The sequence below is a fragment of the Ictidomys tridecemlineatus genome, chromosome 5 (genome assembly GCF_052094955.1).
Source record: "Ictidomys tridecemlineatus isolate mIctTri1 chromosome 5, mIctTri1.hap1, whole genome shotgun sequence".
Lineage (NCBI taxonomy): Eukaryota > Metazoa > Chordata > Mammalia > Rodentia > Sciuridae > Ictidomys > Ictidomys tridecemlineatus.
The window spans coordinates 23,086,571-23,101,352 of NC_135481.1; the positions used below are offsets into that span (position 1 = coordinate 23,086,571).

The 14,782-nt window shown below is 40.3% G+C and overlaps 1 protein-coding gene across 1 annotated transcript in view; it reads left to right on the forward strand.

The window, feature by feature from the left end:
• Window positions 1–14,782, forward strand: part of Myo1e (myosin IE) — a 191,603-nt gene that overhangs the window by 104,163 nt on the left and 72,658 nt on the right. The window contains exons 5-9 of the mRNA XM_005316629.5: window positions 3,212–3,299; window positions 6,920–7,009; window positions 8,753–8,884; window positions 13,210–13,344; window positions 14,251–14,383. Of these exons, the coding sequence (XP_005316686.1) occupies window positions 3,212–3,299; window positions 6,920–7,009; window positions 8,753–8,884; window positions 13,210–13,344; window positions 14,251–14,383 (578 nt within the window). The remainder of the gene's footprint in view (window positions 1–3,211; window positions 3,300–6,919; window positions 7,010–8,752; window positions 8,885–13,209; window positions 13,345–14,250; window positions 14,384–14,782) is intronic.

The window sequence follows — 14,782 nt, forward strand, 5'->3', positions numbered from 1 at the left end:
GGTAATTATCTAACATCTCATCATTGTATGATAGTTTGAGCAAATTACTGGCTGTGATTAATGAAACTTAAGTATCTGTAAATTGAAACTAAGAAATAAAAATTCCACACATCAATGTTCAGCCAGAACTAATTATTTTAAATCTACTGAAAAAGATCACAGTTACTGGGAACGTAGATGTCCTATTTTTGGACCTGACATACTTATGTTAATTTAAGAGAATAGTTATTTAACTTTCCATTACTCTTTTCTTTTGCCTCTAACAAAAGAGATACACACTTCACGTTTGATCATAATATTAAAGGCAGTGTCGGGGTGAATAGTTATACTTTTATTTTATAATTCTACTAGGATTTTTCTGGGTTTCTTTCTTTCTCTCTTAAAACTTGTTCTGTGAGGGCTGGGGATATAGCTCAGTGGGTAGAGTGCTAGCCTCACATGCATAAGTCCCTGGGTTCAATTCCCAGCCCCATAAAACAAGAAAACAAACAAACAACATTTGTTGGAGGCAAGAGGATCACAAGTTCAAAGCCAGCCTCAGCAACCTAGTTAGGCCCTCAGCAACTTAGTGAGAGCTTGTCTCAAAATTTAAAAAAAAAAAATCCTGAGGATGTGGCTCAGTGGTTTAGCACCCTGAGTTCACACCCCAGTACCAAAATAAAGCAAAAAACAAAGGAAAATGTAAACTAGAAAATGTTTCCTCATAGTGATATGAGGGAAGTTTAATAATAATGTAATGGAATTGATGCATATTGATTATCTTGTGATGTGATCCCCCTTTTTTTCTGGAAAAGCTGTTTGAAAAAATCTGAAATACATGGGTGATTGCTTGTCTAAAAAGAGAAAACAATATGAACAGTAGGAGAAATCACATCAAGGGAAAAAGAAAAAAAAGAATTGTCAACCAGCCTCCTTGACAAGTCAGAAATATCATTTGTCTTCTTTTTCCATTTCAGTTTTTTCCCACATTACTTTTACATAGTTAGAAAGATGTTGTAGACATAATCTTCTGCTCAGATTGCCACTTAACCTTAGCTACACTGTCTTTTTTGTTGCCTCGAAGTCTTTATAATTATTTTAAATGTCTCTGTAATGTTACACTGGTGGTTGTGCCTTTGTACTCCTGGATTTTCCAATATTGAATGTTTACCTTGTTATAGCTTAGAAAATGAAGTTTTGTTGTTGACAAAACTTGAGCTTCAAATGAGAGAGAGGGTGCATGTATTGACTCTGTATCTAGTATATAAATCTTTTGATTATGTTGACCATTTAAAGGAATAATTTCCCCATGGGGAAGGCATGTCCTCTGTGAACAGCATGACACCTCATCCCAGATTCTGGGTTTCTACTTGACGTTGTATCTTATGAAATTTCAGTTTGGCTTCCCTGTTCACATGACCAGGAAGCCTGGGAGCTCAGGCCTGACATGAATTGCATAGATGGATTCAGTACTTCAGAGGTCACAAGTCCTAAGTGGAACATGGCTCCCTTGCTTCTCACCTAAGCTTTCTTCTTAAACATACCATGTATTAGTTCAAAGAAATCCAACAAAGTTCTGACTTTTGGGAAATGGCTATTTTAATTTTGTTTTGTTTGGCTTTGAGATATCAAATTATTTCAATATTGATTCCAGTTTCCACTTGGGGCTGAGGGATTACCTTGCTTGATTGTGTACCCTAGTCAGAGTTTCTTCTTCTCACAGGTAACTCAGAAATTGATGACGGTTCATCAGGCTGGGTGTTCATAGGAGAACATTGTGGTATACCACCAAATTCTTGTCACCAAGCACAAACAGCCATATTGTCTTATGAACTCGGAGCAGCCTGTTTTGTTTTGTTTTGTTTTGTTTTTCATATGAAGTCCTCCAACATTTTATATGGTATAATTCTATCATGGCAACACAAAGCCTACCAATAGGAAAATGAGAAATCTGACTTAATCATGTTTTTGAATTATTAATTCAGGGGATTTGAAGGAAAAAAAACGGGGATTTTGAAGAGCAGACTATTAACAAAGGCAGTTAGGCTACCAAACGGAAGGTAGTCTGCTACTCAGGATGTGATTAATATTGCCTCATCATTTAATTTTAGAACTTCTAAAATAAGGAAGCTTGTTCAAGGCACAGTTTGAAATCTCAGAGTGCCTACTTTGTCTTTTTTCTTTTTAATTACAAAAGTAACATATTGTTACAAAAAGTTTGGAGAATAATAAACTGAAAAAGTCTCCCATGGTCTCCTGGCTAGGACCCAAATTTCTGCTAATAATTTGTAATACTTCTAGTCTTGTTTCATAAATATATTATTTTAATTTTATTCATTTATTTTGTGGTGTTGGGGATTAAATTCAGGGCTTCACCCATACTAGGCAAGCATTTTACACTCCCAGCCCTTTAATTAAAAAAAAAATTATCTATCTATTTTACTGGGAATTGAACCCAGGGACACTTTACCACTGAGCTATATTCCCAGCCCTTTTTTATTTTATTTGTTTGTTTGTTTGTTTGTTTTTGTGGTGCTGGGGATTAAACCCAGGGCCTTGTGCATGGCAAGGAGGCTCTCTACCAACTGAGCTATATCCCCAGGCCTTATTTTTTATTTTGAGACAGGGTCTCACTGAATTGCTTAGGGCTTTGCTAAAATGATGAGATTGACCTTAAACTTGAGATTTCCTGCCTCAGCCTCCTGAGTTGCTGGAATTCAAGGCTTGAATTACTGTACTACCTGAACATATTTTTGTAATGATGTTTTGTATGTAGTTTGGATCTAACAGTACTTCCTATCCCTTCCCCCCATGTTTACATTTTTTTATTAATTAGTTTGCTAATTATTAATTTACGACTTAAATGGTGCTACATTATGACCTAGTAGATCAGAAAGCTTAATGGATGGCCATTATAATTTCTTCAGAATTCTATCCTTCTCATGTTCCCTAATTTTCTTAATCATGCCCCCTATTATTGAGTAGTTAGAATGCTTAAGTGTCTATCCTGTGCAGAATGGTAATTAGCAAGACTCTAATTAGCGTCATGTTCATGTTGCTCACGTAGCCATGAAGGTGACCTCATCCTGCCATGGTTTGCCTTTCAGGACCCATAATGTGAATATTTTTGCTGAATTTCTTGTCACTTGTTTTCTTTTTATTTGTTGGGGTGGGTGAAGGAGCTGGTCATGATCTACTTCACGGGTGGACATTTTTGTCTTTCTTTCCTCAGTGGTGAGAGTGGTGCTGGAAAGACAGTGGCTGCCAAATACATCATGAGTTATATCTCCAGAGTGTCTGGAGGAGGCCCCAAAGTCCAGGTGAGCTGGTAATGACCCATTTTGAGACCTTGTGTTATTTGGAAATGTGAAAGATCCCATGTGCTATTTTTAAAAGAATTTTTCTTACATGGAAAAGGTTCTATGACCAAGAAACAGGAAGTCTGTAAAGAAATATCATTTTGAGATAGACATGTCAGCTTCTGCAAATCAATAAAAACAGTCCAAAAGGAAAATAAACAAACCAAATCTCATAGAAAATGAAGTATAAATTACTAATCAAACATGAAGATATGCTCATATTGTCATGATAATAAGAAACAAAACTACAAAAAAAAAAACCCTGTATTTTTACCTACTAGATTGACAAAATTCTTGTAGTGTTTTAAACTCTCTTGGCAAGAACATGAGAACATAGTCATTCTCATGTGTTGCTCTGGCAGGAGCATGAACTAGCACAGTATACTTTATTTCATGAGGGCATTTCAGAAAAATCTATCAAATTTATACACATGCTCCCTTTGACTCAGTAGTTCTGTTAAGATGATTTCTTCTTTTTTTGAGACAGGGCCTAGCTAAGTTGCCAAGGCTGACCTCAAACCTACAATCCTTCCACCTCAGCCTCCAAAGTAACAGGGATTACAGGCATTAGCCACTGTGCATGTCTTGATTTATCTTTCAGCTATGGTGAAAGGTATGCAAAATGATACATATATAAAATTATATGTGGCATTTTCTGGTAATGCAGAAAACTGGAAACAAATGCTCATCTATAAGCAACTAGTGAAATAATTTGTGGTTTGTCATATATTAGATTTTTATACAGCCATAAAAATGAGACTTCATGTTCTGCTATGAAATGATCTCCAAGATATATTCATTAATTGCAAAAAGCAAGGTTCCAAACCCTCTATATAATATGAGGAAAAACGAGTATGCATCAATATCAGGGGCTAAGATCTAGAGGGGACTGCCCCAAAGCATAGTGCTCTTCACTGCACACAGTGCTGGTGAGCTTTTCAAAATTATAATTCTTGTCCCAAAGTAGAATTAATTCTAAAGTTTAATTTTTAAAAATCAGAATCATTTAATAAGGAATGTTATTGCAATGGTGAACTGTAGACTTTTTTTAAAAAAAAGATAAATTAATTTTTTATTAGTTTGCTGATTATTAATTTACTACTTAAATGACCTAGTAGATCAAAAAGCTTAAGGATTTTAAGGCCCATATTTTCTTATGTAAACTGAAAGGGTCTCAGTAGAGCCTCTTTCTCTGAAGAAAAAGGAAACTCTAGAGCAGTTAGCTCTGTCCAGTAGGAGGTGAATGCAAGTAATGCCTATAATTCTAAGTTTACTAAGTAGCCATATTTACAAAAAGTAAAATGAAACCGATGAAATTAATTTTTAAATGTTTTATTTAAACAAACTGTGTTCAGTTTTTCATCACTGTAACAAAATACTGGAGAAAAAAACAACTTTAGGAGAAAGATTTATTTTGATTCACAGTTTCAGAGGCTCAGTCCTCAGTCAAGTGGCTCCATTGCTCTGGGCCTGAGGTTAAGATAGGGCATCATGGTGGAAGGGCATAACAGAGGAAAGCTGCTCACCTCATGGAACCAGAAAGCAGAGAGGGGGGGGAGAGAGAGAGAGAGAGAGAGAGAGAGAGAGAGAGAGAGAGAGAGAGAGAGAGAGAGAGAGAGAGAGAGAAAGTCCTAGGGACAAGATAATAGTTCCCAAGTGTATGCTCCCAAGAAGGACCCACTCTCTTCAACTAGGTCCCTCCTCCTGCAGTTTCTTCACCTCCCAGTAATCCATTCAGATCATTAATTCATCAATGGATTAATGGATCAGAGCCTCATGATTTAAACTTTTTCAAAAAGCCCACCTCTAACACCACTGTATTTGGAATCAAGCCTTCAACCCGTGAGTCTGGTGTGGTTCAGTCCACTTGCTTTTCTCTATTCACATGACTCTATCCTTAGAGGGCCAACGTGGAGACAGGAATCAGAATGCTATTTTGTAAGTGGGCTGCTCTTTAGTTTATTCTTTCTCTTTTCCCTGATAACTTCGTCACATGCTTCCAATTCTGTTGGAACTCACTGATAGTTCATAAGTTCATACATGCAAAACCATACTCACTTTAAAAGTCTCTGATTAGACCTGGAGGCTTGAGCTCTTGCCTTAATCCCCAACACCACAAAAACAAACAAAAACAAACACTTGTAACAGCAGCAGCAACAAAAACAACAACAGTTTCTAATCAAAGAAGGGAAGAGTTAGAAGAGCCTTCCACTCATTCCTTTCCTAAGAGGAGCTGAGAGCTTTGAGTGGTGTAGTCACATCTAGCCAGCAAACAGAAGACAGAAGATCCATAAACTCAAAATTTATTTTACAAAGAAAAGCAAATTTTATAATAATTCACGAGTTTTTAAGGACTAGACAGATTGGAAATATTTTTCTGAGTTTGACCCCATGGAGGGACCACCCAGAATTTGCCCTTGGTGCCATTGCTATCAATGATTCCAAAGTTGGACGGAACCAGTCCTCATTTCTTGAGATACCTAATCTTCCGAATATTCTGATGGGTGCCGAGGGAGCACTTTGGCTGTTATATGGTCGATTAGTCGTGAGTGCCTTATTTAGTCCTGTTTGCCACAGCCCATGACCTAGTGGTCGGATTGCAGACGGTTAATGTTGATTTTTCTCTTCCTGTTTTCCTATGAGGACAGTGATACAGAGCTCTTGGCTTAGAATTAGTCAGTAGCTAAAGAGCATAAGCCAGAAGACTTGTTATTTCTGGAACATGTTTAACCATAGCATGTGAATAATTAGAAGTACAAGGAATGACTCATTGTTGAAAGACCTCTCCAGCATCAAATCCTATCTATTGAACTGTCTTATGTCCGTGGTGTGTTTTGCACACTTTTAAGTCTGGCATAGAACTTGGGTGTTTTGAAAACCAAGTTCTTCCCCTCTAGGAGACTAGGACTTACTTCACAAAATCCAGCATTGGCCCAAGTGTGGATCCATGCTGGCAAAACCAGCAGCACCAGGGAGCTGGTGAGAAATGCAGGTTCTTGGATCATGCCCCAGACCTGCTAAATCCACATCTGCATTTTAACAAAATCCATAGATGATTCATGCACATTAAAGTTTGAGGAACACCAGATTATATTTCTAAAACTTTGAGGAGGAGGTACTAATTAATTTTCCCTTAAGGTAACTCTTGCTTGTAGTTGAGCAGGGGAGGAGCTGGGAAGGGCCATGATCAGAAAAACTAATCACCACAGCAAGGAGATGGCCCTTGTTGCTTCACTTTCTTACTTGCTGTGACTCCTGGCACACTCAGAAGTGCAGAGTGAAGCTGTAGCCACACTGGGTAGAGGTCCAGATCAGGAACATTTGTGGATTCTGCTTTATTAGTGGCAACCTGGCTCCTGGGAACCCTGCATCGAGCCAAGGGAGTTGGGAGACCCAGTCGCACATACGGGGTCAGATCTGTTTGCCATGAAAGAATAGATTCTCAAGAAATTCCCAGGGACACATGACTTGGGGCTTCTCTCCTTACAGCATTCAGAAACTAGGACTTTAGGGAAAGTTCGGCTTCACATGTGTGGCAGATGTCTGCACTTCCTTAACCTGTGGTCTGTTTGCTGTGACAGCATGTGAAGGACATCATCCTGCAGTCCAATCCGCTGCTGGAGGCCTTTGGGAATGCCAAGACCGTCCGCAACAACAACTCCAGCAGATTTGTAAGTCTCATCCCTGTTTCAGAGAAATTTGCCTAATTGATGATGTTGATGTTCCTCACTTACGTCCTAGGTCCCAAAGGAAATAAGAGCATTTCACATATCATCAGGAAGCCACCTTGTCAATCTTTCCTTTATTTTCTAAAGCAGCATGTTATCGAGCTCAAATTTACCCTTTGACTCAAGTTATTTTTGAGCCTCAAGGATGCAAACAAGATAATTTCAGAAGCAGTTGTCTTACTAAAGAAATAAAAATTGATGAAAGTGGTGGACTTGGTTCCTGAGGAGTTTTGCTTGTTCCCTAGAGAAAAGGCCTTCTTTTCCAGACAAGAAATGAATGGAATCAATAGGTATCTCAGAGATCACTGCCCACCAGCAATGATTTTGCTCCTCAGAGCTTGGTCTGTGAAAGGAGCAGATCCTTGGACTGACTGGGTGCATGGAGAGAAGCTTCCTCCCCTGTCAGAGTGAGCTGACTGCATACCCAGCCTCTCTGGCTTTATGCATTCACTTTATGGGTTCAGAAGTGACTGGACCTAGCCTCACAGAGTGCCTCCTCACTGGCTTATGTACCCAAGGTTACAAAAATGTCAACCCATGCATTGTTCTGAATGCCCATTTCAACATTTTTCTGTGAGTGTCTCCTGAGGTGGTAGATTAGAGAACAGGAATAAAATCCCCTTGACAGAAAGCCACATTTACAAAGAAACGAATGCTTACCCGATAGCCCTGATTTATATAGATTTCGCATCTTATTTCACCATAGATTATGTCTGGCACTAAAGCACGTGAGGAGCCATCTGTGAGGCTGATACTGGGCCATTTTTAAATAAATAGTGGGAAATTCAGAGAAAAACAATTTCTTTTTTACTCTTTATTTTGGAAGGAAGTTTCTGTTTCCAAGAGAAGCTTCACCATGTTCTCATGCAATCATTGTCAAGTTCCCTGGTGGATTATGTCAATCAGGCTCACCTTCAACTTTCCTTGTTCCCCAGGATTATTCAGAATATTTGCTCCTTTGTTTATCTCTCATATCTTTTGGCTCAGTGCCTGGGCTGTTTTATCCTGAAGTTTCTAGGTGATAGAATAAGAAAGAAAATATGAACATATTTTCCACTTGACCTTTTTTTCCCTAGTTGTCATTCTTAACCTGCCTCATAAAAGTGGAATCGATGAGATTCAACCCTCTAGCTATCCTTCATCCATTCCTTTGCCTTCCTTAGGGAGCAGGACAAAATAAAACAAAAACTCATCATTTACTATTTATCCGATTACAAAATTTCATATAATCTCGATGGAAGGATGGGAAAAGTGTAGATGGGCTGTACACATCCTTTCCCCCTCACCTCCTGCCAGAGGGGAAATTCACTTCCTCTGAAACACGTTGGCAGAGTTCACTGTTGTTAGATTAAGTGTACCAAGGGATTTTCTGGCCCATTCTTTATACCTTTTGGTTGAGCAGGCAAGTAACTACTGGAGGAAAATGGGCAGGGAATATAGCATATCCTTATTTAGTCTGGTTGGAAGGATTGATGCTCTCTGAATGCAGAATTGTGTGATTGGACAGAAGCTCAGGTTATTGTTTGATATGAAAAATGGAGGAAGTCTAGGCCAGAATTAGGAATAATTCAGAACACGTCTCTCATTTATGAATTTCCTTGTATTATATACTGTATTCAAAACCTATTTGCAGCATTATGTTTTTTATTTACCAACCATTAAAGGAAATCCCTAACTTTCTTGCAGGGAAAATACTTTGAAATCCAGTTCAGTCCAGGTGGGGAACCAGATGGTGGAAAGATCTCCAACTTCCTTCTGGAAAAATCTAGGGTGGTGATGAGGAACCCTGGAGAGCGGAGTTTTCACATATTCTACCAGGTTTCCCTTTATCTTTTCTTTCCCATTTCTTTTTCCTCCATATTAATATATATTTATTTTATTTTTTTTCTCTCGGTCCTCAAGTGTAGACAGTTTAACAAGCTGAAGAGACTTCATTACTACCATATGCAGGATTGTAAAAATGTCCCTGCCATCAAGGGAAATGAATTCTAATTGGAGTGACCAGGCAAATTCCCTGAAAGTTAAATAATCAAAAAAATGTTGACATAACTTCAAAACAGAAGTAGGAGTGTTTGATTCTTTGCCAAACGGGAATTCATGTGGGGCGATTTGGCCAGGACGGTAAAGGGGAGATGTTAATGTGGGTAGAGAGTGGAGAGGGCAGCTATCAGGGAAGTTGGGTGACTGAACCAAAAGCCAGGCAGGTAAAAGCCAGTTCATGAGCCATGCCTCAGCCAGCTTGCAGGGCAGACTTTCAGAAAGTTTCCTTTCAGACCATTAGAAGCCAGGGACAGTTTGGGGTCAGAGTAGTGTACAGGATGCTTTTAAAATCATGTTCCAGTCTTCAGCAACCATCTGATTCAGCTATATTAAAATGTTTTTAAGTATTTAAAAATATAATGATGTCCTATTGATTATTAATGTTTGGGTTTACTTATTAATATTTTTATATTAGGGATCCATATTAGTTTTCTTGAAGAAAGGCCTGGTAACTGTTTTGTTTTGGGTTTGAAGATCACTGGATTAGAAGGAAATTAATCCTTGAGAGTAACTAACAATCTCTTCAATGCACAGATGGTTTTTTTGAGGTTTTTTTTTTTGGTACCAGGGATTGAATTCAGGGGCACTCAACCACTGAGCCATATTCCCAGCCCTATTTTGTATTTTATTTAGAGACAGGGTTTCACTGAGCTGGTTAGTGCCTCATGGTGGCTGAGGCTGGCTTTGAATTTGCAATCCCCCTGCCTCAGCCTTCTGAGCTGCTGGGATTACTAGCATGTGCTACCATGCCTGGCCACAAGATGTTTTTAATGATGGCAGATCATTCTTTTAGTTGGTGTTTGTTGGTTGAAAAAGTACATAAATGACCAAGAGCCTCTCTGAGTTTATGCATGTAACTGTATTAATCAAAGCAATATTTATGAATGAATAAAAATGGTCGTGCATATCACACACAGCAATATGTTATTTATCGAGCACTAGACAGAAGTGTTTAATGGATGTCAGGATCCCTTTCAATACATGCAGGCCCCACCCACTTCTAGGAGTGGCAGCTATCAGGGAAGTTGGGTACCAAAATAGAGGCTGGGAACAGAGAGCTTGGGGATTCCAGAGTTTGACAAACAGTAACCCTCAAAGATGTGAAATAGATGAAACTCCATGGGAGTAAGTGTGGAGAGAAAAATTTTGCCCATGCAGGACCCAGAGATGCCTAGGTCCTCCACAGATGAGAGACATGAAGATTGTGAGAGGAAAACAAGGAAGCCCAGGATCCGGATGTGTTCCCAAAGCCAAGGGAAGTCTCAGGAGGAATGGGCCACCCCGGTTCTAATGCTCTGTGCTCTGGAGGGGAATGGGGCTGGCCAGGGATCTGAGGACTAAGAATTGGCTTAGCTACTGGAAAGTGGGCAGGAGAGGAATTTTGCCATAGTGGTGAGGAAAGATGGTGAAATGTAGCTACAAGTTTTTCAGTATGCACCCTGTAGTGAGAAGAGTGGGGAGGCCAGCTCCACTTTAAAAATTCAGAAATAATTAAATCAGAGAGGAAGTAGATTATGCACCCTGAGGAAGTTCAGAGCCAAAGAAACGCTTTTAACAAAGGTAAAGAGCCCCATGTTTGTAGATAGGAGAGTTGGAGAAAGGGAAGTTGGAAGTTACTAGTGAGAAAGACTATGTGATACGAAGGGAGAAGTTTGAAAGAGCTGAGGAAACTTCTTTGTTGCAGGTGGGGGTGTAATAGAGGACAGATGAGGCAGGACACCAAATAGGAAACAGGAAGCAGGTTTATTTGGCTGCAGACGGGTTCAGAGGTTATAGCTTTCACTGTAATCAAGTAACCCCCCTGAACCCCGAGTTAAGGCAGTTTCAGAACTTTATACCCACCATGTAAGGGGAGGGGCTCAGAAGTTCACAGTCTGCAGAAGTTCATACAAAAACAGCTTTCTTCCACTGTTCTGGGCAAGTTAACCCTTCAAGGACAACACCTGAGAAGGGGAGAGCTTCTTCTCCCCTTTCTTCCCTCCCCACAGCCAGCTGTTACCTTGGAGCCCCATTAGTAACCTCTTCTCTTCTCTTTGAAATGTAAACATGTCTGTGAAGCTCAGCTCAAGACCAGAGGCCTTGTTAAAGGACCTGTCTTTCTTATCACACTCTGCATTTGCAAACACACTTCTACCAACTATTATATATGTTGTTATTTATATTAGATAGTCCATAAATATTTGTGAAAAACTAGCACCTGAAGTGCTGATCTCTTTCTGGCTGGTGAAGTAAGATAGAGCAACAGGAAATAGGAAGTTTAACTACATTGAACTCTCCTGTAGAAATTCTTTTGCTGATAGTTCTACAATCAATTATAGTAAAGATGTCTGGAGAAGCTTAATTAAGATTTTCTGTGGAGGGGGGTGTCACTACAGGGGGAGTAGGGAAAGAAAGGAGTGTCACCAAACATTTTCAGTAGACAGGGGGAAAAAAACACAACAAAGGGAACCTGATGTCACAGGTTGTCCTGGAATTTTCAACAATGCCGCTGAGGCCACCTATTTGCTACAGAGGAGCTAAGACCGCATGAGGAACTTGACAGAGATGGAGACGCTAGTTAGGAGCTCTCTGTTTTTCGGAATATTGCTTACATTGCATTGAGGCCCTGGGTTTGACCCCCAGCATGGGTCAGGGGGCAAACTTTCCATCATCTCAATATTGTTTGTTGGGTTCATGCCATGGTGTCCTGGAAATGGCTTGCACAGGATGTATGCATTTCTTCCCACCTTTTTTGTGACATTTCTTTGATAGGTATGCTCTTATCGGGACTAATTTCAACCATGAATATTGGGCAAACACTGCATGTAAATGTTTTTTTCCTCCCAGGAGTTGATCGTTAAACCTTTTCCAACACACCATTGGTTGGAGCTCAGAGTTAAGGCAGACATCAGTGCTGGAACAAGAAGCCAAAGGACAGTCAGTGATCAGAGTACCATAGAGCAGGAGCTCCATGTTTTTCAGTATGCACCCTGTAGGGAGAAGGATGGAGGAACCAGTTCCACTTTAAAAATTCAGAAGCAACTCAGGCAGGAATTTAGTGGTTGCAATCTGTTTTGCTTTCTACTCTTTCAAAGGATCACAACTGTAGCAGTACAATTTTTTTTCACTGGACAAGAGAAGATCCTCAGCTGTTACAGGTTTTATCAGAATTAAGAATTAAAATTTGCTGCAAGCCTGCAGTGGTGCATGCCTGTATAATCCCAGCGACTTGGAGGCTGAGGCAAGAGGATCAAAAGTTTAAGGCTAGCCTCAGCAACTTATATCCTAAGGAATTTAGCAAGACCCTATCTCAAAAAATAAAAAGGATGGCATTTAGCAGGGAAATGGATGGCATTAGAGCAGATTATGCTAAGTGATGTTAGCTAATCCCTAAAAAACAAATGCCGAATGTCTTCTCTGATATAAGGGGGATGACTCAAAATGGGAGAGGGAGGAAGAGCATGAGAAGAAGACTACCACTAAATAGGGATGAGAGGTGGGAGGGAAAAGGAGGGAGAAGGGGAATTGCATGGAAGATGGAAGGAGACCCTCATCATTGTACACATGTATGATGTTGTGAGGAGAAAAAGAAAAAAAAAGCATGTCATATTAGATTGGATAGAGAGAAATGATGGGAGGGGAGGGGAGGAGTAGGGGGGATAGGAAGGGCAGCAGAATAGAAAAGACATTATGACTGCTGTATGTATATAGGTGACTCTATGACCAGTGTGATTCTGCAATCTGTACAATCAGAAAAATGAGAAATTATACCCCAATGATTCAAATGTATCAAGATTTGAATTGCCAAGATCATTGTAATGTCATGTGTAGCTAATTAAAAAAAAAAAAAAAGAAAAAGGTTTGGGGATATGGCTCAGTGGTAAAGCACCTTGGGTTAAATCCCAGTACCAAAAAGAATTTGCAGAGATGGTTTGGGACTACAAGTAAATAACTTATTCACAAGTCCCTTCATATTCTGGACAGTGGAACAACCCATATATTGAGAAAGCAGGGCAGAAAGTCCTTTCTGCCTGGGCTCAGTGATGTTGGCAGCAGGAACTGTGGGGTCACTGTGGGTGCCTTGTGGGCGACATCATAGTACATGTCATGTTCTGTCACTGCAGCTCATCGAGGGGGCCTCTGCGGAGCAGAAGCATAGCCTTGGTATCACTAGCATGGATTATTATTACTACCTGAGCCTTTCTGGGTCATACAAGGTTGATGACATCGATGACAAGCGGGAGTTCCAAGAAACTCTGGTAAGTACCTGCATGTGGCCAGGCAAAATCTGCACTCCAACCTGGGCATCACCGGTGGCATAAAGGGCAGTAAGGGTCACCAAAGCAGAGAGCAGGTGATCTACCACTTTGTGCCACTGTAAGCATGCCTTGTCTTAAGACCTATCTTTCAACAACTTTTAATGGTCATGTGCCCAGTGGCCTGAGGACCACCTAATGATTTGAAATGGGTAAAAAAGTAAGTTCATCTTTGTCCCTCTGTAGGAGCTCTGATAATCAGGCAAAATCTATTGTGGGCAGTTCACTTACATGCACACTTTTTTGCTGATGGCCTTCACAATTGGTCCGAAGGCCTGCACACTGGTCTTAGAGGAGAGCTCTCTCAGAGTATGGATATCCAATATGCATACAGTGCATCTGTCTTTCATAGAATTTGATGGACACCAGAAACTAGGCTTTTTAATGGTGCTTTGATTTCCTGGAGATTTTCAATTAAAATTCCTTTGCAAGTATAATCTGTTCTCATTCCTCCCCGAAGGGAATGATCTCTTGATTCTAGTGGGAGTGGCTGGCAAGGGAGGCAGCAGTGCCCTTGGAGGGGTGAGTTGGCAACCCCAGGAAGAGGCTGGCCCTGGGGACTTGTGCCCAGCTGCCACTCCCCTGAGAGTCTTTCCTCTGGAACCCTCCTTCCCTTATTCCTGGAGTATGAAATGCTGTGTTTAAAGATAGAACTGCCCTTCCAACAGGACTTCTGAGAAGAATGTGTGTAAGAACACTGGTCAGTGATCACGTTGTTTGGGGACTTTCCACTGCCATCACAAGCTAACCATGTCTACTGTAACTCTTCAAGTCAGTTCGTGCTTCTTGAGTATATGCTTATGAAGTTGGTGAGCAGCTTGTCTGGATAATCTCTCTTTCCTCTTTCAGCACGCCATGAATGTGATTGGGATCTTCGCAGAAGAGCAAACGCTGGTGTTGCAGATAGTGGCAGGGGTTCTCCACCTGGGAAACATCAGCTTCAAAGAAGTGGGCAATTATGCTGCAGTAGAGAGTGAGGAGTGTACGTAGCTCTGGCTGTGGTTGTTGAATGATGGGAGTGGTGGTTAGCTCTGATCAGAAGTAACCCACCACTCTGCTTGGCTTAGATCCTTAGATCTAAGGATGGTAAATCTCAAGCGTATATCAGATAGAGATGAGAAGTCTTACACGTCCTGCTGTGGCAGACCAAAATGGCCTTAGGAAAGACTAGACATCTCCTATGCTCTCTTGTCACTATTAGCTTCTCCATATCCCACATTGTAGGTCATTAATGAAATCGTTCCAATTTATCACTAACTTTGAAGAAATTTGGAAGAATTTCACATCTAGTTGCAAAGATTAATCGATGCATTTAATGAAGATTAATGGTTTAATAATGCCAAAGACTAGTCTCTTAATAAAAACCTTTTTGGTAACTGGG